This window comes from Erpetoichthys calabaricus, chromosome 9, assembly GCF_900747795.2.
Source record: "Erpetoichthys calabaricus chromosome 9, fErpCal1.3, whole genome shotgun sequence".
NCBI classification, from domain to species: domain Eukaryota; kingdom Metazoa; phylum Chordata; class Cladistia; order Polypteriformes; family Polypteridae; genus Erpetoichthys; species Erpetoichthys calabaricus.
In genome coordinates, this window is record NC_041402.2 from 73,844,776 (window position 1) to 73,872,636 (window position 27,861).

A 27,861-nucleotide genomic window follows, 5' to 3' on the forward strand; every position below is an offset into this window, starting at 1 on the left:
TCTGATTGATTTCTGTTTTATATTGTTTACTTTGAAATATGTGTTTATATATGTAAAAGTTGTAGTATTTTGTACGCAATTGTTATCATATTATTGATTTAACTATGTGTAGACACTCTCAGCCTGTTATGATTTGGTTTCTTTTTGAATTTATCCTGGCTTCATTACACAATTTTTTAGGAAATTTCTTTTTTTGTTTTAAGGGTTTAGGCACATGCTGAATTTGATTCTATACTATAAAAAATTTATTTAAAGCACATATAAAGACATTTGTTTATTTTAATTTCTTTTCCTAACACCATCTTGTTTGCCATTTTGTATAACTTGCCACTCCCATGACTTTGGTTTATGACCAAAAGTGCAGTGTGAGCATCATCATTAGCGAGATGGCATAAAGGGTCACTAATGTGCATTCCTGGGTCATCCAAGACTGGATAAAAATACTTTATATGTGGTGTGTGCTTTGCTTTACAATCTTTTAACGTGTTTCTGATTTTGGCTTTAGAAAAGGATAAGACTGATCTTTGGCTATGAACTTTGCTCAGTTTCTGAATATTTCAACTCCCAAATTACTATTCCAAATATACAGTGGTGTGAAAAACTATTTGCCCCCTTCCTGATTTCTTATTCTTTTGCATGTTTGTCACACAAAATGTTTCTGATCATCAAACACATTTAACCATTAGTCAAATATAACACAAGTAAACACAAAATGCAGTTTGTAAATGGTGGTTTTTATTATTTAGGGAGAAAAAAAAATCCAAACCTACATGGCCCTGTGTGAAAAAGTAATTGCCCCCTGAACCTAATAACTGGTTGGGCCACCCTTAGCAGCAATAACTGCAATCAAGCGTTTGCGATAACTTGCAATGAGTCTATTACAGCGCTCTGGAGGAATTTTGGCCCACTCATCTTTGCAAAATTGTTGTAATTCAGCTTTATTTGAGGGTTTTCTAGCATGAACCGCCTTTTTAAGGTCATGCCATAGCATCTCAATTGGAGTCAGGTCAGGACTTTGACTAGGCCACTCCAAAGTCTTCATTTTGTTTTTCTTCAGCCATTCAGAGGTGGATTTGCTGGTGTGTTTTGGGTCATTGTCCTGTTTCAGCACCCAAGATCGCTTCAGCTTGAGTTGACGAACAGATGGCCGGACATTCTCCTTCAGGATTTTTTGGTAGACAGTAGAATTCATGGTTCCATCTATCACAGCAAGCCTTCCAGGTCCTGAAGCAGCAAAACAACCCCAGACCATCACACTACCACCACCATATTTTACTGTTGGTATGATGTTCTTTTTCTGAAATGCTGTGTTCCTTTTACGCCAGATGTAACGGGACATTTGCCTTCCAAAAAGTTCAACTTTTGACTCATCAGTCCACAAGGTATTTTCCCAAAAGTCTTGGCAATCATTGAGATGTTTCTTAGCAAAATTGAGACGAGCCCTAATGTTCTTTTTGCTTAACAGTGGTTTGCGTCTTGGAAATCTGCCATGCAGGCCGTTTTTGCCCAGTCTCTTTCTTATGGTGGAGTCGTGAACACTGACCTTAATTGAGGCAAGTGAGGCCTGCAGTTCTTTACACGTTGTCCTGGGGTCTTTTGTGACCTCTCGGATGAGTCGTCTCTGCGCTCTTGGGGTAATTTTGGTCGGCCGGCCACTCCTGGGAAGGTTCACCACTGTTCCATGTTTTTGCCATTTGTGGATAATGGCTCTCACTGTGGTTCGCTGGAGTCCCAAAGCTTTAGAAATGGCTTTATAACCTTTACCAGACTGATAGATCTCAATTACTTCTGTTCTCATTTGTTCATGAATTTCTTTGGATCTTGGCATGATGTCTAGCTTTTGAGGTGCTTTTGGTCTACTTCTCTGTGTCAGGCAGCTCCTATTTAAGTGATTTCTTGATTGAAACAGGTGTGGCAGTAATCCGGCCTGGGGGTGGCTACGGAAATTGAACTCAGGTGTGATACACCACAGTTAGGTTATTTTTTAACAAGGGGGCAATTACTTTTTCACACAGGGCCATGTAGGTTTGGATTTTTTTTCTCTCTAAATAATAAAAACCATCATTTAAAAACTGCATTTTGTGTTTACTTGTGTTATATTTGACTAATGATTAAATGTGTTTGATGATCAGAAACATTTTGTGTGACAAATATGCAAAAGAATAAGAAATCAGGAAGGGGGCAAATAGTTTTTCACACCACTGTATCTCTGCCTTTCCTTCAGGGCATAACACAACCTGTATGCAATGATATATACATGCTATGTATCAATAAACATTATCTGAACTTAATTCTAGAACTTGACGATGTACGGTGTTGATAACCACTATAAAAATAATATGTTCAGTTGTGAAACATTAAAATTTCACATCCCAATACCAGCAAACTAACATAACATGTCCAATATACCATTATGTTTTAAATTAATACACTTTGAAGATGAATTTAGGTCTGCAAATAAATATTATGTCAAACAGGTCAGTTACTACCTAAACAATAACTTTTTTTTTACTTTTTAATTATTTCTAATTATACATGCCTCTCAATGACTGTGTTTGTCTTAAAAGTTGGAGTCAAATCTATGCCGTCAATATCCTGATCTTTGGGCACTTTGAGTCCAGCTAAAGATAGACTGGTAGTGAAAAGGTCCATTACATTTCCAAGCTGGTAACTGACCTGAAAGCCAAAAGTAAAAACAATGTCATTATTGTTCTTTTATGCATTTACAGCAAAAGTCTTAAATAGTTATGTCACTTTCTACAAACAAAATGTTTTAAGTGAGAAAATGAAGGACAATACCCTGTATTCTCCCGATGCAAATAAGCAGTAAGTAATACTCTTATATCACTTAACAGTTCTTCTGTTATTCAGCCTTCAAATATAGGCATATTAATACATTTTGAAGTATGAATTTTAAGATGTTTTGATGAAAACCAAAATCAGTATAAAAACACTTCATCAGTCATTACAGTTACCTTATCTTCATGAATTAGTATTGTAGATTCATGGCATAAATATTTACACAATGTCAGACTTGATGTTATAAATGGAGCATAACCACATTAGCTGCTAGTGATACTATCAAAAATATTCCTGACAGAATTAGAGCTAAGCAACTGCTTTTCCACTGGTACTGAATGAAACAAAACACAACATGAATGTTATGTTTATAAAACAGTTGAACCGTGTTAGTATTTTATCAACATATTTTATGTATGTCTTTGTACTTGGACACATATCACATTAAACCTCACATCGCACATTTACACTGACTTCCTATTATGTACAGAACAACTCATAAAATTCTGCCATTAATTTACATAAAATGACAACACCAATACTTCTTTATACCTATGAATCCTACTTGCCACAATCAAGATCATCTACAGGAACAATTATTGCTGTCATAAATCTTGGCTACACCACTCCTGTAGAATATTTATTTAGTATTGTTTCTTGGACTCTACCTAAGTGTTTGTAAGTCTTCCTCAATTATTCAGTTAATTGATTTCCTGGATCTGCTTTTAACGAGAGCTAGTGTCTATCCTAAGAGCATTTGGCACAAGGCAAGGATGAACACTGGACAGGATACATAAACCCACATTCACTGATAACGGAACTATTTAGATTCATGAATTAACCTAATATACATACCTGTACACAGTTGGATATACACAGAACCCAGAGAAAACCCAAATCAACATAAGGTAAATGAGAAAGTTTTAATCAGAAGCATCGGATTGGGGCAGGGGAGTTGAAATGAACGAACTGAGCATTAGGAAAATGAGGAAGTTTCACACAGAAGAGCTCTGGCAGGAATTTGTACTCATATATACAGCCATGAAGCAGAAGTGCTAACCATCTCTGTTTCACTGTTCACTGATCAGGTACCATCACAATTCTCTCCTGCTTCTGCTCTGACATTTTAGAATGTTGCTTCCCATGTATGAATTGCTGTCTCTTTCAATCACTACCATTGTTTCACTTACAGAGATTTTACACAAATGTGAAAAAAACTGTCAGCACACCAGTTATTTCACTTAGGTAAAGAATGTATATAATCTGTCTGAAATGGCAATATAATGTTTCCTTGGAAAACGTGAAGTAAGAACTTCATAGCCAGCTTCAATTTCCATGTGGACAAATAAGACAGCAAACATGGACAATGCAAACAGCGGAAGAAGAACACAATGCTGGAAGATGGCCTACAGCATTTTCACTGACACAGCAGACCAGATATTGAGAAATAGCTGTCAGTATTCTTTGCTTGTGTGACATTAATGTGCTGATACAAATCATGTACCATGGTTAAAGGTGGAAGGGCCAATACAAAAATTGGACTTGATTGTATATAAGGCAGTGATTAGAACAAAAAAATTACATGATTTGAGTACTGCTCTAGTGAAATGCTCTTCCATGTATTGAATCACATACAACCATAGTGGTTGCACATGTATTAATTAAATCGCATACAGACACAAGGTTTTGACAACATATACATAATCAAATCATATGATTTTTTTTTCCCTAAATGGCACCTCATAGCATACTGACACCTTTGCTGCTATATGAGATATTTGACACAGTTTCGTAGAAAATTGCATCCTGTGTCTTAAGCCTGGGGAGAAGTTATTTTTGATTAAATTCTCTTTCATTCAGTACGTGTCAAGCTAACCCTACAAGTCTGCAATCATATTTGAAATAGCTTCTAAAGTAAACAGCAAATACAGTATATGCTAAACACTATTCCCTATTTGGAGACAGATCCTAGTTGACTACTGGGGAAGGACATTCTGAGACAGATGCGAATCGTTGAGCTTTATAAATGGAAAGGGAAAAATGTCATCACTGACAATATTTTCACATCACTTTCCATGGCAAGCAGTCTACTTTGCTAAAACACAAACCTGCTCTGTAGTGTGGACAAACTGAGACAGGAGCTACCACTCCCCTGTGAAAGGCAAAACAAGAGATGGTCAACCTGTGTACACCACGAAAATACAAACACAGAACCAGGTGGGAAAATGAACAAGCAACAAAATAGAGGAGCATTGTGTAAAATGCTATCATTTTGTGTAGCTGCTCACAAAAGGCTCCAAAAACTTATGTGGACATTTGGTGGAGACTGTTTTGTGCTCAGCCAACATGCTGCTTGCCGTTTACATACACATTCTGAATAGTGAAATATTTGTATGGATGCAAAATTTTAACTACATAGAAAAATATTATTTTTAAATTCCTTTGTGCCAAGCAGAAGAAGTATGGTTTTTCTTTTCATGATAAAATTCTGAAGTGATTTTATGACATGCATAAGTTTGACCCTGTAAACATATGCTATCAATTTAATTGAAAATATGTACAAACAAAAAGCTGTATAAGAGTTTTTGTATTTTATTGTTAGGCTACCTATGGTTTATGGGGGCAGGGCAGTAGGGATGCACAATTAGGATGATGAGCTGATGGGCCGTTAGTGAGAACAAAAGGATAGAGATGCCACTCAGTGAAATTTCCATATTTATAGTACCTAAAAATGAGTGGTGGTTCCTGTGTTAAATTGATAATTAGGGTTAACAATCTAAATACTCGGGTTTTAAATAAACAGGATTCTGAGAAACTAATTCATGCATTTATCTCTAGTAGGATTGACTACTGCAATGCAGTGTTCACTGGATGTTCAAACTGTTCTTTATACAGCCTCCAGTTAATCCAAAATGCGGCTGCAAGAATTATTACAAGAACAAGAAAATACAAACACATAACTCCAGTTCTTAAATCCTTACACTGGCTCCCGGTTAAGTTTAGGGCAGATTTCAAAATCCTTCTTTTAACATATAAAGCATTAAATGGTCGAGGTCCGGCTTACTTGTCTGAACTTATCATGACTTACAAACCTGAGCGCACATTAAGATCTCAAGATGCCGGTCTGCTTATGATTCCAAGGATTAATAAAATAACAGTGGGAGGTCGAGCTTTTAGTTACAGGGCCCCTAAACTTTGGAATGGTCTGCCTGCTACTATAAGGGATGCCCCTTTGGTCTCAGCTTTTAAATCCCGGCTGAAGACTCACTACTTCAGTTTAGCATATCCTGATTAGAGCTGCTGATTAACTGTACAGACTGCATCTCTGTTGTTAGTCATTAGCACTTAAACATAAGTAACATGACAGTTATAATTGTATACTAACCCTCACTTATTCTGTTTTTCTTCTCGGTACTCAAATGTGGCACTTGGTGCCACGGCCCACCTGCCAAGTTGTTTTGCCTGCCCAAGGAAAAGTCATCCCAGATGGAGGATCGCAGGAATCGTGGGAAAGATGTGTCCTTTCATCGGATTGGCTGGCCCAGCACTGTTTCAGCCGTGGAATGGCCAAATGGGGGAGGCAGCTTGAAGGATGAGGTCTCCAGGACTCTACACAAATCCAAATCTTATTATGGGATATATCATCTACTGTTAAATTCTGCTCTGTACTTCTAAAATTTATATTTTACTTCTAAAATTTATATTTTTTATTTCTTAATATATTGAGGAATTGTTCTGTTCTGTGTACTGCATTGTATTGTACTGACCCCCTTCTTTTGACACCCACTGCACGCCCAACCTACCTGGAAAGGGGTCTCTCTTTGAACTGCCTTTCCCAAGGTTTCTTCCATTTTTTCCCTACAAGGTTTTTTTGGGAGTTTTTCCTTGTCTTCTTAGAGAGTCAAGGCTGAGGGGCTGTCAAGAGGCAGGGCCTGTTAAAGCCCATTGTGGCACTTCCTGTGTGATTTTGGGCTATACAAAAATAAACTGTATTGTATTGTATTGTTAAACTAGCATCACATTTCATGGTTTCTAGTTGAAAGGGATGCCAAACTTGTCAACTGAGTTGCTGATATTGTTACCTGAGGATATCAAATTACACGACTCAAAATCTTATTCTCAAATTCCTATCGAGTTTGGTCAGTTCCCTCAAAATGACCTCAGTGATGTAGATCCAGCCCTGACTATAGGTTACATGGATGTGTCACTCTGTGTTTCATGAAATCAAGAAAGACTCACTTATCCAATCCAATACCTCTTTATGTAATATTATTGTTTCTGTTGACCAGCCCAACCAGCATTTTGTGAATGGGTAGTATATTTTATAAGCTGCTATGTATTACTAAATATGTTTATACAGTAAGGCTGAAAAATGAGTGCAATCTGCTGCTGAACCAGCTGTTTTCATGTTTAAAATCTGCAATGATGAGATTTTGCTCCTGCTTTGTTAGGAAATCCAGTATCTGGAAATCCAGAAGATGAATGTGTGAAGGTATACCTTAGTTTGAAGACCATATTTGAGGAAACAATTGTGTTGAAGACAAAGATATCAATAAATAGCACTGTCATTTATGTATCTCATCTGGGAGGGTCAGAGATGCAGCATCTTAATCTATTCTGCTAACTTGATATGCACATTGCAGTGTGGGTATAGGATGGTTGAAACAGACATCTATATGTGAGCATTACTAGTCTTTCCAAGTATTTCTGGCCACAGAAGTGAGCTTTACAAGGATGCAGTCACTCAGGAATGTTAATAAGATTTTCTTGTCCACCTGCTGTGTAAGTGGTTTAATATTGAATGCACATATGATAGAGCAGGTCGGTGCAAGTTTAAACAAGTCAGAGAATTAAAATACAAATATTGAAGTTATTTGTGAATGTGTGAGACTCTACTTTGGCCTCACTTGTTTTGGAGGTTTTTACGTTTTTCAAACTTACTGCACACACTTCTTCTGCTTCCGTCGGTGGCCTAGATTTTTGAATTGATGTTTTATCTTTTTAAAACAGAAGTAAAACATATTTAGCCACTTCGATGGTGTTTATAATTCAATGGTGACTATCCTATGCATTTTGAATAAAAGTCGTCAAACTGTGTTTCAGGTTTGTCCTTGTATTACTCTTTCTCCCTATCTATCTTTTCAGGGCTATTCTTTACAGTACATTATCCCAAGCATTAAATGAAGAAGTCTGTTTTTAAGTTTGATGCAAACTGAATTATTATTGTAGTATTTTGATCAGTAAATACATGGAAATGACTGCTTGAACACGATTTTATTCACAGTTTTCAAAGTAAGCATGTGCCAAAAAGTGATGTACATTTTTAATGGTGGAATAAAAACAGATCCAGGACAACATACTCAATGATGAGAGCAGACACACAAAAAGCACACAGCATCTATTCCAAATTAATATTTTCATTTTTATGGATAATGCTATAAAAAGTATTCAGAGCCACTTCAATATCAGCCTGCAGCTGTATGTGCACAGCTGTCATAATAACAGAGAAAAATTCAATTGGAGGTAGAAAAGGTTACATATTCTTATAAGATATTGCAGGTTAGGTATTCCCATGATCAGAGATTACTGATCATAAAGCAGACACACAACTTTACTTTTATGATTTCAGCCACTGATTAGTTGTAGGTGATGAAAGACGACCCCTTCCAAATAAGCAGCTATATCAGGAGTGTTTGGTTTCACCCGTATTTTTCTGAATTCTTATCCAACTCAATTTGTTCGACATATTGGATTCTTCACTACAGACACTCCATAAGTTGTCTCTTAAATATCCTGTTATGAATTAATTTGGTATTGCAACTCATTATCCTTATTATCTAGAGATATATTATGCACTATTAACTTACTCAGCAGCACTGGTCTGTTTCCACAACTTGTGAACATTACATGAAAACAGCCTCTCCTCCCTCTCTTCCTGGGAAAATAACACCTGTTTATTTGGTGGCTAAACTTTGTGTTGGGCAACTGTGTTTAACCATTTCTATTAACTGCATGCAATTCTCAATCAGTACAACAAATAACACAAAAGAGACAACTGTGAGAGTCAAAGGTGGGGATAGAACTGGCAGCCCTGAGGTTTACAGTCCTTTAATCCCAAGGTCTCACTGTCTTTTTGTAGGTGATATGTTATGATTTGATTTTGGTCATACTAGCAGTAACTGAATGTCTACTGAGTACACTGAGACCCAAGTGGGAAAAGCCAGAAAGTACAGTACTAGTACATGTCTTCTGGAGAAGACAGCCTGAAAAACCAGACAGTCACAGGCAACGAGCCTGTAGCTGTGTTTTTCCAAAATTGTCAAAGTTCAGCGGTTCTAACTTAAAAATGAGATTTAACAAAAGCCTGACAATCCAAAATGATTCCAGAGACAAAACATCTTCGTTTTTAAAAGTTTTAGTTAAAATTCAAAGTAAAGCAGTTCACACAAAAAAGAAAATTAAAATAGCAAAAAAAGGAAAGATTCTTGTTAAGAAAAGTTCTGTTCAAAGCTTAAATCTTGTTACATTTCAAATCGTTACTAATTACTTAACGTTCCTGAATCATTTCTAAACGACAACGTTTCTGAACCATTATCTAGGCTACGGTCAGAAAACTGTACGCCTGTCCCATTTCTGAGTTGAAAATAGGTCTTACAAGTCCCTGTGCACTGGGACCTGTTCTAAACAAAAACTGACTCAATTATCACACTGTACCTCAGTTATAGCAAGAAAGTTCTATCTCTTACTAATTTATTGGGGGAAAAGACTATACCATTGTCTATGACTATGAAAGAAATTTATATTCTATTCCAATTAGGCAAACATTAATATGAGTTTAACTCAAAACTTCAACTTTCTAAGATTGGCTCTTACAGATCACAAACTAGTAGTCTACATAAAAAAATATTTCTACAGAGAAGATGCAAGGTTAGAAGACATTAAAAAATCCAATGACCTAGCAGACAATAACACGAAAAGTTAATTAAAAAACTGGAAATGAAGCATACAACTTAAGCAAAAGATCCTTAACACCTGAAAACTTAAATTATGAAAAAAAAAAAAACTTCACTCAATTAGTGTTGACAGTCAACACAAATAGTTGGGCAGGGTTAGGGCCAAGGACTGTGTGAAGAATGGGACTAAGAACTGAGCTATAATCATACCTGGATACTATAACATGTTCAACATCCATCCATCCATCCATCCATTATCCAACCCGCTGAATCCGAATACAGGGTCACGGGGGTCTGCTGGAGCCAATCCCAGCCAACACAGGGCACAAGGCAGGGAACCAATCCTGGGCAGGGTGCCAACCCACCGCAGGACACACACAAACACACCCACAATGTTCAACATAAAACTGCATTCTCATTATAAACTTGAATTTTCCAAATTAATGATAATCTACAATACCATACCAACTAAACTGTTTGATTAATAAATAATTGGAAAGCAAATACTAAAATATTTTTCTATGTTATGTAAACTGCTCTAAAAGCGAGTGTAAGCACCGATACAGTATTTATCAAATGAAATCCCCAAATACTGACAGCACTATATAACACAAGGTTGCCATTTTAGAAGTCCCATCCTTATACTTTTAAAAAGGTCTCAAAAGCACAATGCTAAGCAGAGGTGAAGATATGATTGTGAACCCACCTGAAGAAAATAAGACTTAAAATACTGAGAATCAAACCTTACTTTATAGTTAAACTCATTTGCTGCAACAGCAATTTTACTACAATTCAATGTAGGAACAATCTTTTCTTTTTAAATCCAGTGTCTTGCGTATATTTAAACTCTGTCTTCTCAATAATCTTAGCTTGCAGGTTTATTAGAAACCACACAAATGTCTCTGTAAATTAGCAAGAAATAAATGGGACTTGCACTATAGGGTTTTTATCTCGCTTCCCCAGCCCTGGAGAAAGCTTTATTTTATTTATAAACTTTGAACTATTTCAGATAAAAATGGCATTTTTTTCTTGCCGTCATCCTTGATCTTTCATTCTATTCTCTCCTGAGCAATCCTTTGAGGGAAGCAGCATTTGCACAATCAGATATCCCTATCTGCACTGAACAGCTGTCGCTGCCACACACAGGGGACTGTTATATCGCTGGCCTGCATACCACCAGCCAGAAGAAAATGAATTCCTTTTCTCCTCCAGCCATTGCATGAGCAAGAAAGGGACAGGCTACGCATTCCTTTATCTGCATTTTCAGGCTTTTTACATAAGGAATCAAAGAGGACAATTAATAAAGCTGACTACCAACTGAAATTAGGCAGACCTCCCCCAAACCCTAAATATTTGAAACTGATGGAACAAAATGTCAGGATCTTCTTTCTTTCTTTCTTTCTTTCTTTCTTTCTTTCTTTCTTTCTTTCTTTCTTTCTTTCTTTCTTTCTTTCTTTTCTTATTACACACATATGCAACTCGGACAATTGAAAGTTATCAAAAGAAACAGACCTGCTATCCCTATCTAATTTGCAGTAGTTCTCATTCACCTGAGGGATAAAACTTCATGAAAAGAGACTGGTACTTCTGCTAAAAGGAGATGGCTGCCATATTAGTCAAGTTAATACCAATGAACTAGTGGAAAATGACAGATATAGCTCATTATGTCAGAGATTTAAAACACTGAGTTTTGGATCCTAACCACTCACTTGTTTCTACAGAATGGTTTACTCATTCATTCATTTTTCACACCTGCTCATTTCATTACAGTTTTCACAGAGGTGGGAGAATGTGCCAGCAACATTGGATATAAGACAGAAACTGACCCCAGACAAGACACCACTGCATTTCAGGACACATTTATGCATATAGACACTGTTTACTTTGCTTTATTCAGATGGTTAACTTTTCTCTTTTGTTATCAATTTTTTGGCCTCAAATCCCTTCCTTCACTTTCTCAGGATACACCCACCTTTCTTCCCAATACACATATTAAAAGTTGTAGAGAGTAATCATTTATGTGACATAGAGATAAACAAGAGATTAGAGTCTGCAGTCAAACATGGTCTAGAGCTTGCAATAAGTGACACTGTAGTTTACGGAAAAGATGTCTTTCTTAAAAACATGAAGCACAAGTCACTTAACATCCTCCAGTTTGCTGTGTCTGCATCATTTTGCAAAAGAAAATATTACAAATAGCTCAGTCTCAAGGACTAATAACCCCAAACAGCAATCACCCTAAATCAGGTTGCCAATTTTTCTTGGGTGTCCCACTACCTTTAATTACCCAATAAAGCTTCTTTGAGGAGCAATTCTCTAATAGAATGCCTTTTATTGTCACTATACACATGTACAATGAGATTAAAAGCAGCTCCTTCAGTGCAGACATATATGTAGAACACAACAAGTAAATAAACAAATAAACAAATGGTGCAAAAAGTTGCGAAAAGTTGCAAAAAAAGTTTTGCGACGTTATGTACATATGGAAAGAATAACAACTATTGCCCTATTGGGTTATTGCACATTATTTAAATACTGGAAAGAATAAATAACTATTGCCCTATTGGGTTATTGCACATAATTTAAATATTGCACAATAATGATGATCATGTGCAGTAAGTAGTGGATGTTGGACCCTGAGAGTAATGATATTATACAGTATACAGATATTACACAGTTATTATCAGTACCATTTAGATATTGGATATTGCACAGTTGATGGATAGAAGGAAGTCCAGGGGTTGGGGGGTTAGACTGTGTAGTCGGTGCATGTGTGAGTTTAGAGTTAATCCTAAAGCATCAATTGCTGGTAGTCTCTGTTCTGATCATTATGCAAGGTGAAAAATGGGAGAGATTGCTACTGGTTCAGGAGATAAGACAAAATCAAAATGTGCTGAGGCAAAAACCAGAAAAAACAGGGAGACCCATGCAATCAGAGCCCAATATACAAAATTAAAATCAGAGACAATTTTCATTTCAAAAGGTTCTGATTACCAGTAAGATTTACAGCACTAACTACCATAAATTTGTATTTAATACATCAGAAACTTGGGCAAGGCAGATAGCACACAGCTATCTTAAATAGTCACAGTCCAATCCAATGCTTTTACACACTGCAACTTCTAGTCATCAAGTGGTAGAAAATGAATATCATTACCAACAATTAACAGGCTTAAAATTGTGGCACTCACAAGAACAAAAACAGTGGCACAATAAATAAAAAATAAGATGAATATAATTCTATAATTACTGAAAAACAAAATGACACAAATTCTAAAATAACTGTATGCTCAGAAACCGTAAAAATCATAACAGTCTCAAAGTGCCATTTGCAACTATACAATTTATAAGACCCCAGCCCTGAACTAAAGACACCACTGCACTGCAGGGCACACATATTCATACAAGCTCAAATTAATTTGCTTTATTCAGCCAGGTAACTTTTGTCCTTCATAATCAAAATTTTTTTCCCAAATCTTTTCCTTCACTCTCTTAGGTTATACCCACTTTTCTCAAAGTGCCATTTATCAGCAGCCATACCACCGCCGTATCACCTGCACTTCAAAACATGTCATCCAACTGAAGCCAAGCATGTTTGTGCCAGGCCAGTACTTGGATGGGAGACCATCTGGGAAAAGCTTGGGTTGATGCTGAAAGAGGTGTTACTGAAGCAATCGGAGGCATTGCCCTGTGATATGTGTGTGGATCCTAATGACCCAGTGCAGTGACTGGGACATTGTGATGTAAAAATGGTGTCATCTTTTGGATGAGATGTAAAACCGAGGCCCTGACTCTCTGGGGTCATAAAAGATCCCTTGGGCATCCTTCATAAACAGTGTCCAGGCTAAATTTCCCTCCATGGCCTAGTCATTGTGGCTCCCTAATCTTCCCCTGTCTCTAACTGGCTATCTCTCTCTCCACTTCACCACCTAACAGCTAATATGTGGTGAGCGTACTGGCACAAGAATTACTGCAGTTGCATCATCCAGGTGGGTGCTGGATGAAGTGGTTCCCCTCTGTCTATGTAGACTGCTTTGAATAATGAGAAAAGTGCTATATAAATGTAATTAATTATTATTAGTATTTGCAACTATACTTTTTTATAACACCCCGAGTCTGACACACAAGGAACTTCCTTTAAAAAAAATTTTTGTCAGCCCTAAACTAAATAGTAGATATTTTAAGGTACTTGCTGCATAGTGCCAACAATGCATGAATGTATGTTTCGAGAGTCACAGAGCATCTTATTTCAATGTAGATTATTTAATTAACAACAGCAACAAAAAAAATCTAAATCAGCATTAAGACAAGCAAACCAAATGTTTAACCACTTCTCTAGTGAGCTATAAGGAGATTATGTGCTATTTTAGTTTTTTGAAATACACACGTCATTTAAGATGAACTAAATCTGTTCATTTTTTACTTTCTCGTATACGAAGTATAGGGAAAGTATTGTAATCGTTCAGAGATTCGATGTCAAGATTTTGATGAATCTCAACGTTTTAAACCACCCCGACTTTCTCATATATGAAGTATAGGGGAAGTATCGGAATCCTCCAAAAATTCCATTTCAAGATTTTGATGAATCTCGGCGTTTCAGAACTCCCTGTGTCTGCATGTCCGTCTGTGTGTGTGTCTATGTAAACATGATAACCTGAGTATGCTTTCACTGAGGTCAACCAAATTTTGCATAAAAGTGTTAGGTACAAAACATAGATTTCTATCAACTTTTTGGCTATTTCCATTAACCGGAAGTGGTACTTTACCTGCAGAGTCCAATTTATTCAACTTTACTTTTATAATAATTATTCAATATATTTTTAATTTGACTTGCGGTTTACTCCTAAATATCCATTGCCATATAACCCTGTATACGAGAAAGTCTAGGAGAGACAACTCCCAATTTTTATTACTACATATTTGTCTGACACTTTTATTGAATGTGAAATCATAATAAATTAGTACTGTTTAAAGATATTCTTTACAGTTGAAGTACGGGCAGGAGGAAGTTGGCAGCACACTACTTTAAATGCAGTCGCATCATGTGACATGCCTAGCAACTCACTAGAAACTAGTTTGCAACTCCCTCTGACAAATTACATTGGTTTGATTTGGTCTGTAGCCATAGTGATGGGTGTTGTGGATGACAGCTGATAACCAATGAATGCTCATCTGGACGTATAATGCATGTAATGCAGAGAGATCCATCTGAAGTCTTGTGTTTTACATACCATGAAAGAATGGAGGAAAAAAAGGGCAGAGATTCAGGCTGAAATTGTTATACTTGTTCACCCCTTTGTAAAGCACCAGGACAAGCTCTGTCAGTCAGCTCACTATTGGGTATCATAGGAAGAGGTGAGGACAACTATGCTGGAAGTTTGGCACGCGGTCACTGCCCAGTGATTTGAAGTTGTGTAAATTTACATGTTCCAGCAACAAAACTGGCAACTGCAGTTGGCAAGTCTGACATACCCAACTACAAGTGATGTAATGTGACATCGGCTTTAGTTGCAGGCAAGAACTGAACCAGCAGCACTAGAGTTTGTAGTCCAAAGCCTTAGCCACTACAACATACTAAGTTTCAAGGAGCGCTGTATGTATACATTCAACCAGGCCTTCAATACCTTGGCATGGTGAGAAACTGAGGCCTCACTCATATTTACAACCACCTTCCAAAATATAAAAATTAATAGCATAGGGCTTTCACTACCTACCCATTACCTTTCTGATCCATAATCCTGTCTACACATATTTAACAGCGCTCTGCCCTGGGATAAGCTGATAACATTTTGTTCCCCCATTCTTAAAATATACTGCTCAAAAAAAATTAAAGGAACACTTTTTAATCCGAGTATAGCATCAAGGCAATGAAACTTCTGGGATATTGATCTGCTCAGTTAAGTAGCAGAGGGGGTTGTTAATCAGTTTCAGCTGCCTTGGTGTTAATGAAATTTAACAGGTGCACTAGAGGGGCAACAATGAGACAACCCCCAAAATAGGAATGGTTTAATAGGTGGAGGCCACTAACATTTTTCCCTGCTCATCTTTTCTGACTGTTTTTCTCACTAGTTTTGCACTTGGCTATGGTCAGTGTCACTACTGGTAGCATGAGGCAATACCTGGACCTTCAGAGGTTGCACAGGTAGTCTAACTTTCCAGAATGGCACATCAATACGTGCCATTTCCAGAAGGTTTGCTGTGTCTCCTAGCACAGTCTCAAGGGCATGGAGGGGATTTCAGGAGACAGGCAGTTACTCTATGAGAGCTGGACAGGGCCATAGAAGGTCCTTAACCCATCAGCAGGACCGGTATCTGTTCCTTTGGGCAAGGAGGAACAGGATGAGCACTGCCAGAGCCCTACAAAATACCCTCCAGCAGGCCACTGGTGTGAATGTCTCTGACCAAACAATCAGAAACAGACTTCATGAGGGTGGCCTGAGGGCCCGACATCCTCTAGTGGGCCCTGTGCTCACTGCCTAGCACCATGGAGCTCGACTGGCATTTGCCATAGAATACCAGAAATGGCAGGTCCACCAATGGCGCCCTGTGCTTTTCACAGATGAGTGCAGTTTCACCTTGAGCACATGTGACAGACATGAAAGGGTCTGGAGAAGACGTGAAGAATGTTATGCTGCCTGTAGCATCGTTCAGCATGACCGGTTTGATTGTGGGTCAGTGATGGTCTGGGGAGGCATATCCATGGAGGGACATGCACATCTCTACAGGCTAGACAACGGCACCTTGACTGCCATTTGGTATCGGGATGAAATCCTTGGACCCATTGTCAGACCCTATGATGGTGCAGTGGGTGCACGACAATTACCCAGTCTCATGTGGCGAGAGTATGCAGGCAGTTCCTGGAGAAAGAAGGAATTGATACCAATGACTGGCCCCCACACTCGCCTGACTTAAATCCAAAAGAACACCTCTGGGACATTATGTTTCGGTCCATCCGACGCCGCCAGGTTGCACCTCAAACTGCCCAGGAGCTCAATGATGCCCTGGTCCAGTTCTGGGATGAGATCTCCAAGGATACCATCCGTCATCTCATTAGGAGCATGCCCCGAAGTTTTCAGGCATGCATACAAGCATGTGGGGGGCCATATAAACTACTGAGTATGATTTTGAGTTGCTGCAATGAAATTTCGGCAAAATGGACTAGCCTGCTGCATCATTTTTTCATTTTGATTTTTGGGGTGTCTTTGAATTCAGCCCACTGTAGATTGATAATTGTAATTTCCATCAAACGATGTGGCATCCTTTCGTTCCTAACACATTACCCAGTCCATATCAGTATAGATGTTCAGCATGATTTTTTTCCCATTGAGATTTGATGTGTTTTCAAAGTGTTCCTTTAATTGTTTGAGCAGTTTACTTCCCTTATAATACTTATAGCAATTCAATGAAATATGCATATACTCAGTTTCAGCATTTTCAATATTGCAGTTATAAAACAAACACTTTTACTTGTTTTTCTTAAAATAATTAAGACTTTTTTTTCTTCTTCTAAATTAACGAAACGTAAGAAACATTAATATTAGTTAAGCATTATTCTTAGTTTTAAAACACTTTTATGAAAATATTCTGATACCCCAAAATAATCTAATTTTTTGCTTAAGTTTTCCTAGGACACAGTGAGCTATGGTCTTTACTAGGCAAACATGAATTCTGCAATGGCCAGGATGCCAGTTCACCAAAAGGCACAATTATGCATACTGTGCATAAAAACAAACACTCAGCCACAATGGATTGGTTCAGATAGCATGGCTGTTTGGGATACATAAAGGAACTATTTCCAGAAGAAAACAAAAAAATGCAGACAGATAGACACATTGTTGTGGACTATCAAATCTATCCAACTGTACCCTGAGCCTCTCAGCTCAATGAGAAACCAGTTCATAAATATATACTGGTAGGGGCCAAAATATGTAAAGATAAAAATAAGGGTCACATAGTATGCTAAAAGGAGGGCCTTCTGAACAGGAGTGGACTAATTTTATAAAACAATTAACATTCAACCACTTTCCAGGTCATCTGCAAAAAGTGCTTTTGCTGCCTAAATTAAGAGTAGAATAGTTGGAAGATGATAACTCCGAGACTGTGATAAAGGTATTGCTGAGGTTCCATAAATGACAGAAGTTCCATTTATTGAGGTTTTAAGAAGAACACTGTTTATGGTGATATTGGTATGGACCTCATAATGAAAGATATTACAGTACTGTATTAGCAACACTTTCAGTAATTTAAACAGAAAGTGCATGCTGCTGTATTGTTATTTTGGCATATTAGTTCATTTATTCTCTTTTAAATCAACATAGTCTAACTACATGTTTGTTGTGGACAGCATCTGTCCCAAAAGCAATGCGTGCAAGGCATGAGCCAATCCTGGACAGGGTCAGCAATACTAAATCTCCCCAAATTTCAGTATAGTGTGTAATGCAACAGTTTAAACATGAGTAATAATATGAAGAAATCTATAGAGATTGATACAATAGTCAGGCTGCCATACAAAAACAACTTTTTAAATGGCAAATGCCCATTTGCAAGAACAGTTATACAAAAGTAAAGATAATGTAGTCTGAATTTTCCTAGCAAGAGTTAGGCACACTCGTTCCCTAAAGAGGGAAAATCAATGATTATCACTATGTAATAATTTTGAGTAAATATCTTCATCGTGTTATAAGAGAGAGTTAATAACACATCAGTTTGCACAATATGATCTGTCACCAAGTGGTTTAATAAAATGAAAGCTAAGTAATCCAAACATCATGGAATTTGTCAGCCATCAAATCTGAGATCATGTTGATACATCAAGAGGCAAATCATGAGTTGAATGGCTTTCTTATGGAAGAATAAATATCATATCACTTCCAATGCTAAATTCTGTGCCAAACCATCTATGTGCTATTTAAGTGACAACAGGTGGACTGTCATATTAAGTAATTTTTTCATATTTCATGTAGCTTGCCATGTGACAAGGAAGAAACCACAGAAGTATAGTAGATAGTGGAAACATATCCTGTTATGTAAAATATCTTTATATAATATAAAATGTTAACTCAAATGCTACATAGCATTGATTTTAAAGCGTGAGAAATATCTTACCAAGACCACACTACAACTGTCATGCTTAGATGAGGTGGAACTGTCATTTTTGGTTGAGAGTACATTGAGTTATTATTATATTAAACTGTGAATAAAATTCCAATGGCCAACCCCATACCAATAAAACTGCTCTTTGTACCTGTGATTTTTAATGGTCAGTTAAAACAATACATATAGTAGTTTTAATTTGCCTTCTAACCAAATAGCACTTATCTGACATATGTCAATGGAACAGAGCATCAAATATGTGGGATACTAAGAAGATATTGAGCAGATTTGTGCTGCACAATTAGATACCATACCATCTATGTTTTATCATTACACATGACCCATGTTCTGTGTTTCCTGCAAACTTCTACTTTATTTTTTTTTGATTGTTCGAAGCTTTATAGAACCACACTACTATAAGTGCCTACTCTAGGGACATGTTTATACAATGGGATATTTTAACTTTCAAAGACATGTATAGCTAGAAGCATATTTTGCTTGTAGGATGTCCTCACATCTCTCACTTTCAGAAATATTGCAAGGAATTCTCATATGCTGTAGTTGTAACTTGCATCTATTATGATTTTAGATGCTGTGTACTCATGTAATACAGTATTCCTCTTGATGCCTCAACTTCTCTCTCCATTATTACAAGGAGAAGCTGCAATTGGTTTATTTATTCTTTGTGTTTTATCAAATGTGCCGAAAAACAGAATTAAATACCACACTTCCTTTGTGTGCACTACATCTGTGCCCAAATCACTAGTGAACAGGTTCACTGCCAGTGCAGACTTTTTGTTTGTTTTTTTTTTTTTTTTTTGCTTAGCATTAGCATATGTTCATGGAGAGTATCTTGAGCATGATGACTATGCATGAATAAAATAGCACTCACAGACTTGCTAAATCCAATTCAGTGTAATGAAGAGTGATGCTTACTTAAGGGCACAATATCACTCAACTCTGGACCCAATCTATCCCAGGACTATTTCATTGATACTGTATATACAAGGGGAAAATTGCAGAATGTACTATTAACCTAATACTCACTTTTCTGGAATGTAGGAGTAAACCACAGTAACTGGAGATAACTACTGTGCCACCCTGCTGTCTTATGTCCGTGAATAAATGGCACTATAACATGTATGTGTGTGACAAATAAGTATAAATTCTACACAATACTCATTGAAGAGAAAATGTTTAATAAAACTATCATCGGACTTCACAAAAACAGGACAATATAAAAATTTTATAGTCACTCATCTCATATAATATGTATCAGGTATATTTATAAAATAGTAATTTTCTTCTAATGAATGCATATTTCACAAATGCATGACTAATTTCAGTATCATGATCTGAAATCTCTATATTAAAGAATCTACACTAATAAAGCAAAATTTGCTACAAGGGTGCCTATAATAAAAAACTGATCTTTGGTCACATTAAAATCACATTTATTCAACAAAATATCCAATCAATGCATTTGAAGCATTTAATATTTTTCATTTTATTCACTTGTCTAGTGATTACATTATCTAATTGTACATTTTTTATGTATTGGAAATTGTTTGTTGTGCTTGGTTGAATTAGGTTAAACTACTGCCCAATTGGAAAACGCTTGCTCCACATCAAAATGTCAGTAGTTTAAGACAACTACTACATCATCCAATTCCATGACAAAATTGTACCATTATTCAGCCAACATGAAAAATCAAAAACAGTATGCCTAGTTTAACCATGCATCAAAATTTCATGAATTGTTCATCAGAGAAATATTGTTGACTAAACCTTCAGATGACATTCCTTTAAGAATTGCATCATTAAAAAAACTTTGCTGCACAATTGCACCTGATACTCGTACAAAACAAGTATGAAACACAGAGGCTAATTTCTACTTGAGGACACTAACATAACAGTGAAAGGAAAACCTGTACACTTGATACTGTGCAAATCAAGGATTGATATTCATTTAAACATCATAAATAAAGGTGGTTTAATATGACAAACATGTCATATTTATTATTTTGTAGTCCATTGAATCATTTAATCAGTGTTGGCTGTACGTTTTTGTTCCAACCAGCTTCTGTTTTTAATTGAACTCCTGGGCTAATTAAGTGAACTGATATTTCCCAAGTTCTGTGTTTAGGGAACAATATAGAAATTAGAAAACTAAGTTTGCTAAAAAAAATTTAAATGTACCAAGCAGTTATATAGGAATAATGTATTTTTTTCTTTTTAGCAGTATTTTCATCTTGATTTTCATTCTACTTTTCCAGGTCTTCTAATTGTTTAATTAATCCATTATTTACTCATTAGTGGGTCAGTTGCTAAAGTACTTGCAGCCTTTAATTATTTAGTGTTGTTTACCTGCGTGTCTGCTCTGCTCATTTTAAATTGTCATTATTAAGATACAACAAAGGGGGAAAAACTACACAGAGAAAGGGCAAAATACAATGAAATCAACAAAAGAGAGTTACGCATTTATAGATAGATAGATAGATAGATAGATAGATAGATAGATAGATAGATAGATAGATAGATAGATAGATAGATAGATAGATAGATAGATAGATACTTTATTAATCCCGATGGGAAATTCACATTCACTATAGCAAAAGTAGAAATATTTCTAAATGTCTTATAAATGTAAAAATCGTGCTGTTATGCTTTTCTGAATGTCGAATAAAAGAAAAAAAAAACAGCTAATTAAATGAGAATAGTGCTATCAGGTGTTGTCACTGATTAGGAATCCAGTTGGAAAAAATACTGCTCAATTCCGAGGAAACAAACACTATTTCCGCAATATATAAAATCTTATTAGAGTCCCTACCTTTCAAAGATCCAAGAGGACATTGGGAAGAAGATCTCTTAATCAATATATCAGAAAAGGAGTGGAAGGTAGCAAAGCAGAGAATTCACTCGAGTTCTATATGCGCAAAGCATAGAATTATTCAACTAAAAATTATATATCGAGCTCATCTGTCTCACTTAAAACTGTCCAAAATGTTTCCAGGCCAGGATCCAACCTGCGAGCGCTGCAACCAAGCTCCTGCCTCACTGGGTCACATGTTCTGGGCCTGCACCAAACTAACATCATTTTGGACAAAAATTTTTAAGTGCCTCTCAGACAGCCTTAGTATCACAATCCCTCCTAACCCACTAACAGCTGTGTTTGGTGTCCTTCCAGATGGACTTGAATTGGAGAAGGACAAGCAAACTGTGATTGCATTCACTACACTCTTGGCATGCAGACTTATTTTGTTAAATTGGAAGAATCCTAATGCTCGTCTTATAAGTCAGTGGGAAACCGATGTTTTATATTATTTGAAATTGGAAAAAATCAAATTTTCAGTTAGAGGATCTGTACAAAATTTTTTCAAAACATGGCAGGATTTAATCAATATTATTTTAGAATAAGAGAATTAACTATTATTGCATTTAACTCTCTTCTCCATCACTTATTTATATAGATATTTACTTCTCCCCTTCTTTTGTCTAATGTTGCCTCATTAAAAAGCCCTAAGCAATTCTCCTTTGGCTAAGCTCTCCTTCTCAGGGGTGGGGTTTGATTTGTCTTCAAATTTGTTGGGTTATAAATTGATCTGTTTGTATGGAATGATTACAATGAAAATTAATAAAATAAAAATATTAAAAAAAGGAATCCAGTTGGAACAAAAACCTGCAGCCACAGGGGTTTAACAGGACCGAGTTTAGGAAACACTGATTTAAATAAACATAAATGCAAATTTTGAATGTGAAAAAAGTAAGTACTGTACACCCTTATGTTTATCACTACCTCATATATCTAAAATTAGAATCAGCTGTATCAGATCAGGTGCAAATGATTAGAAAATCATTAGAGAGAATCTTAGCAGAATCTTTCCTTTATAAACCTCAGACATTTAGTTTGGTTTGCACTTTGTTGTTGAAGTGTGTGTTATCAGTATGCCTTGATCAAAAGAGCTCTCTCAGACCTTCAGAAGCAAGGTTATAGATGCTTATGAGGCTAGAAAGGAATTTAAAAAGATTACTAACTGCAAGTGAACCATTCCACTGTCTAGAAGATCATCACCAGTGAAGAATATTTCAAACAACTCCCAATTTGTCCAGTCCGTGCCAGCCAGATGTTTGCGATCTTATTTTATATTACACTTTCTTATATTACTAAATGATTGAAGTAAATATTACGGTACTTGATGTGAGAAGATTTCTGCTTCTTTCTTGTCCACGGGATTTATCAAGGCTGAGAGGTTGCACCTCAGGAGTTGAGCATTTGTGTTTCTCACGGACACCTGTACGTTTGTTAGTGCTAGTGATAGTGAGTCCCTATGTGGAGTACTGAGAAGTAACAGGCTTGAGACATCACTCTTATGTACTTATGTGGAAAGGATACTAAGTGGAATACTAAAGAGTGACTAGCAGTAGGGCATCACTCATACGTAGTTGTATAAATACTTCTCCCAGTATGTGGACTGTAACACCCGGGAAAATAAGACTACTGACTTACTGTATGCAAACGTTAAAGACGCATACAGCGCCACCCGACTGCCTGTGCTTGGGAAAGCAGATCATAACCTGGTTCTGCTTTAGCCTCACTACAAACCAAGAGTGAGGGAGCTACCTACAACCACACGCTCATTCAGGAAGTGGTCCCCTGAGGCAGGCTCTGAGAGACTGCTTTGGAACCACGGACTGGGATATCCTGCAGGGATCACATAGTGAGAACATTGAGGAGGTTGTTGACTGCACAACTGACTACATCAACTTCTGTATGGACATTGTAGTTCCAGTAAGAACAGTACGCTGCTATGCTAACAACAAGCCATGGATTACAAGTGACATCAAAGGCCTTTTGAACCAGAAGAAAAGGGCTTTTAAAGGCGGTGATCAGCATGAGCTCAAGCGCGTGGAGAAGGAACTCAGAGTCCAACTCAGGGCGGCGAAGGAGCAGTACAGGAGAAAGCTGGAGCAGAAGTTGCAGAATAACAGCATGAAGGAAGTGTGGGATGGGATGAAGATCATCACTGGCTGCAGCTTGAAGCGGGGTGCCACCATCGAGAGAGCCGTGATGAGAACAAACCAAATGAACAACTTCTTTAACAGGTTTGACCACCCTAACCCACTCTCACCTCGGAGTACCGCACCCTCCACCCATCCTTCTGCTGATACCAGCATAGGAGAGACATCCCCACCCACAATTACAGCAGCGCAGGTGAGCAGAGAGCTGAGGAGACTTCGTGCCAGCAAAGCAGCGGGTCCAGATAGAGTATAGCCACGACTGCTGAAGGTCTGCGCGCTGCAGCTGGGGAGTCCTCTACAGCGCATCTTCAACCTGAGCCTGGAACAGGGGAGAGTCCCAAAGCTTCGGAAAACATCTTCTATCACCCCAGTCCCAAAGGTATCACGTCCTAGTGAGCTGAACAACTTCCGGCCTGTCGCTCTGACGTCACATGTGATGAAGACCATGGAGCGGCTGCTGCTTCACCACCTAAGGCCACAGGTACACCACACCCTCGACGCCCTGCAGTTCGCATACCAGGAGAAGGTGGGAGCGGAGGATGCCATCATCTATATGCTACACCGATCCCTCTCCCACTTGGACAGAGGCAGTGATGCTGTAAGAATTATGTTTCTAGACTTCTCTAGTGCCTTCAACACTATTCAACCTCTGCTCCTTAGGGACAAGCTGACAGAGATGGGAGTAGATTCATACCTAGTGGCATGGATCGTGGACTATCTTACAAACAGACCTCAGTATGTGCGTCTCGGGAACTGCAGGTCTGACATTGTGGTCAGAAACACAGGTGCGCCGCAGGGGACTGTACTTTCTCCGGTCCTGTTCAGCCTATATACATCGGACTTCCAATACAACTTGGAGTCCTGCCACGTGCAAAAGTTCGCTGACGACACTGCTATCGTGGGCTGCATCAGGAGTGGGCAGGAGGAGGAGTACAGGAACCTCATCAAAGACTTTGTTAAATGGTGCGACTCAAACCACCTACACCTGAACACCAGCAAAACCAAGGAGCTGGTAGTGGATTTTAGGAGGCGCAGGTCCCTCCTGGACCCCGTGATCGTCAAAGGTGACTGTGTGCAGAGGGTGCAGACCTATAAATACCTGGGAGCGCAGCTAGATGATAAATTGGACTGGACTGCCAATACTGATGCTCTGTGCAAGAGAGGACAGAGCTGGCTATACTTCCTTAGAAGACTGGCGTCCTTCACCATCTCCAATAAGATGCTGCAGATGTTCTATCAGACGGTTGTGGCGAGCGCCCTCTTCTATGCGGTGGTGTGCTGGGGAGGCAGTATTAAGAAGAAGGACGCCTCACGCCTGGAAAGACTGGTGAGGAAAGCAGGCTCTATTGTAGGCATGGAGATGGACAGTTTGACATCTGTGGCAGAGCAATGGGCGCTCAGCAGGCTCCTATCAATTATGAAGAATCCACTGCATCCACTAAACAGTGTCATCTCCAGACAGAGGAGCAGCTTCAGCGACAGACTGCTGTCACTGTCCTGTTCCACTGACAGACTGAGGAGATCATCCTCCCCCAAACTATGCGACTCTTTAATTCCACCTGGGGGGGTAAACGTTAACATTATTCAAAGTTATTGTCTGTTTTTACCTGCATTTTTTTTACTCTTTAATTTAATATTGTTTTTTGTATCAGTATACTGCTGCTGGAGTATGTGAATTTCCCCTTGGGATTAATAAAGTATCTATCTATCTATCTATCTATCTATCTATCTATCTATCTATCTATCTATCTATCTATCTATCTATCTATCTATCTATCTATCTATCTATCTATCTATCTATCTATCTAAATAGAATCTCTGAGTGCATGTTTGTGTTAATCATAAGTATAAGAGTAGATGAACCTACTAACAGACTACTAAGTCTCATAAAGCCCACAATAACATACCTGATATTAACTGTAAAGCAATGTGGTGGAATTGTTATGGTTTGTAGCTGCCTTGCTGCATCAAGACCTGGCCAGCTCAACATCACAGAATCCACTATGAATTCTTCATTGCAATTGAGGATGGTTGAGATTAATATGAAACTACCTGTTAGAAGATTGTTGCTCAACTGAAACTGAACATGGAAACATGACAACGACCCTAACTATACCAGTAGGTTCACCAAGCAATGGCTGGAAAGAAAGAAATGGATGGTTCTGAAATGGCCAAGTCAAAGCGTGGATCTGAATTCCATCGAGATATTGTGGGTTTTGAAAGAGGCTGTGCACTCAAGTTACCCCTTGGACATTGCAGAGCTGAAAGAATTGTGCATGGAGCACTGGGAAAACATCCTCCCAGTCGATTTCAGAAACTGGTAGACAGTTATAGGAAATGCAAACTTAAGGTAGCTTGTGCCAAAGAGAGCAATGACAGCTATGAGAGCCAAAGGTGTGCTTATTTTTTCCACAGATGGAAGCAGCATATCTGTTCATTTTTCAAATTAAATTTTTTTTTTGATATTTACATAGAGCTACTATTTAAATGATGATCAAATCTTGGGGGCGGCACAGTGGTAGCGCTGCTGCTTCGCCGTTAGGGGACCCGGGTTTGCTTCCTGGGTCCTCCCTGTGTGGAGTTTGCAGGTTAGGTGCATTGGCGATTCTAAATTGTCCCTAGTGTGTGCTTGGTGTGTGGGTGTGTGTGTGCGCACCCTGCAGTGGGCTGGTGCCCTGCCCGGGGTTTGTTTCCTGCCTTGCGCCCTGTGTTGGCTGGGATTTGCTGCAACAGACCCCCGTCACCCTGTAGTTAGGATATAGCAGGTTGGATAATGGATGGATGGATGGATGGATGAAATCTTGGTAGGTCCAATTATGTTAAACAAATGTTATGGGTTGTGTGTGTGTATATAGCACAGCATGATGGAACCTCCACCAAATTTGACAGTAGGTAGCAGGTGTTTTTCTTGGATTGTGGTGTTCTTTTTCCGCCATGCAAAGAACTTTTTGTTATGTCCAAATAACTCAATTTCTGTCTCATCAGTCCAAAGCACTTTGTTCTAAAATGAATCTGGCTTGTCTAAATGAGCATTTACATACAACAAGCGACTTTGTGGCGTTAGTGCAGAAAGGGCTTCTTTCTCATCACTCTGCCATACAGATGTTCTTTGTGCAAATTGCAAATTGCGCTGAATTGTAGAACAATGTACAGATACACCATCTGCAGCAAGATGTTCTTGCAGGTCTTTGGAGGTGATCTGTGGGTTGTCTGTAACAGTCTCTCACAATCCTGTGCATATGCCGCGCCTGTATTTTTCTTGGCCTGCCAGACCTGGGTTTAACAGCAACTGTGCCTGTGACCTTCTATTTCCTGATTCCATTCCTTACAGTTGAAATTGACAGTTTAAACCTCTGAGACAGCTTTTTGTAGCCTTCCCCATAACCAGCGTTTCTCAACCTTTAAGTATTTGCGACCCGAGTTTTCATAACAGTTTTAATTGCGCCCCCCTAACGTTTTTTTGAAAGGAGCCCACTAATACCAATTTGTTCTTTTTTAATTAATGATATATACTAGATGCATATTTTATTATACCTACTTAACTTTTATCGACATTTATCTAACTCTATATTTATTTTTCTAGTATCAGAGTGTAATTTAAGTTAATTTGTTTTGGTTTCAATAGATGTATTTTTCATATTTTCGATTCTTGTTTTCTTTTTTTTACATCTTCGCGCCCCCCTTTTTGTTACTTTGTTCCCGCCAAGGGGGGCCCACCCCACAGTTTGAGAACCACTGTCCTAAACCATAATACTGAACAATCTTTGTTTTCAGATCTTTTGAGAGTTACTTTGAGGATCCCATGCTGTCATTCTTCAGAGGAGAGTCAAAGGGAAGCACAACTTGCAATTGACCACCTTAAATACCTTTTCTCATGATTGGACACACCTGTCTATGAAGTTCAAGGCTTAACGACCTAATCCAACCAATTTGGTGTTCCAAGTAATCAGTATTGAGCAGTTACATGCATTCAAATCAGCAAAATTACAAGGGTACA

General features: G+C 38.0%; 1 protein-coding gene across 1 annotated transcript in view; it reads right to left on the minus strand.

Annotated features, from left to right (window-relative positions):
• galns (galactosamine (N-acetyl)-6-sulfatase) overlaps positions 1–27,861 on the minus strand; it is a 91,758-nt gene that overhangs the window by 31,810 nt on the left and 32,087 nt on the right. The window contains exon 10 of the mRNA XM_028809746.2: positions 2,540–2,676. Coding sequence (XP_028665579.2) covers positions 2,540–2,676 — 137 coding nt within the window. The remainder of the gene's footprint in view (positions 1–2,539; positions 2,677–27,861) is intronic.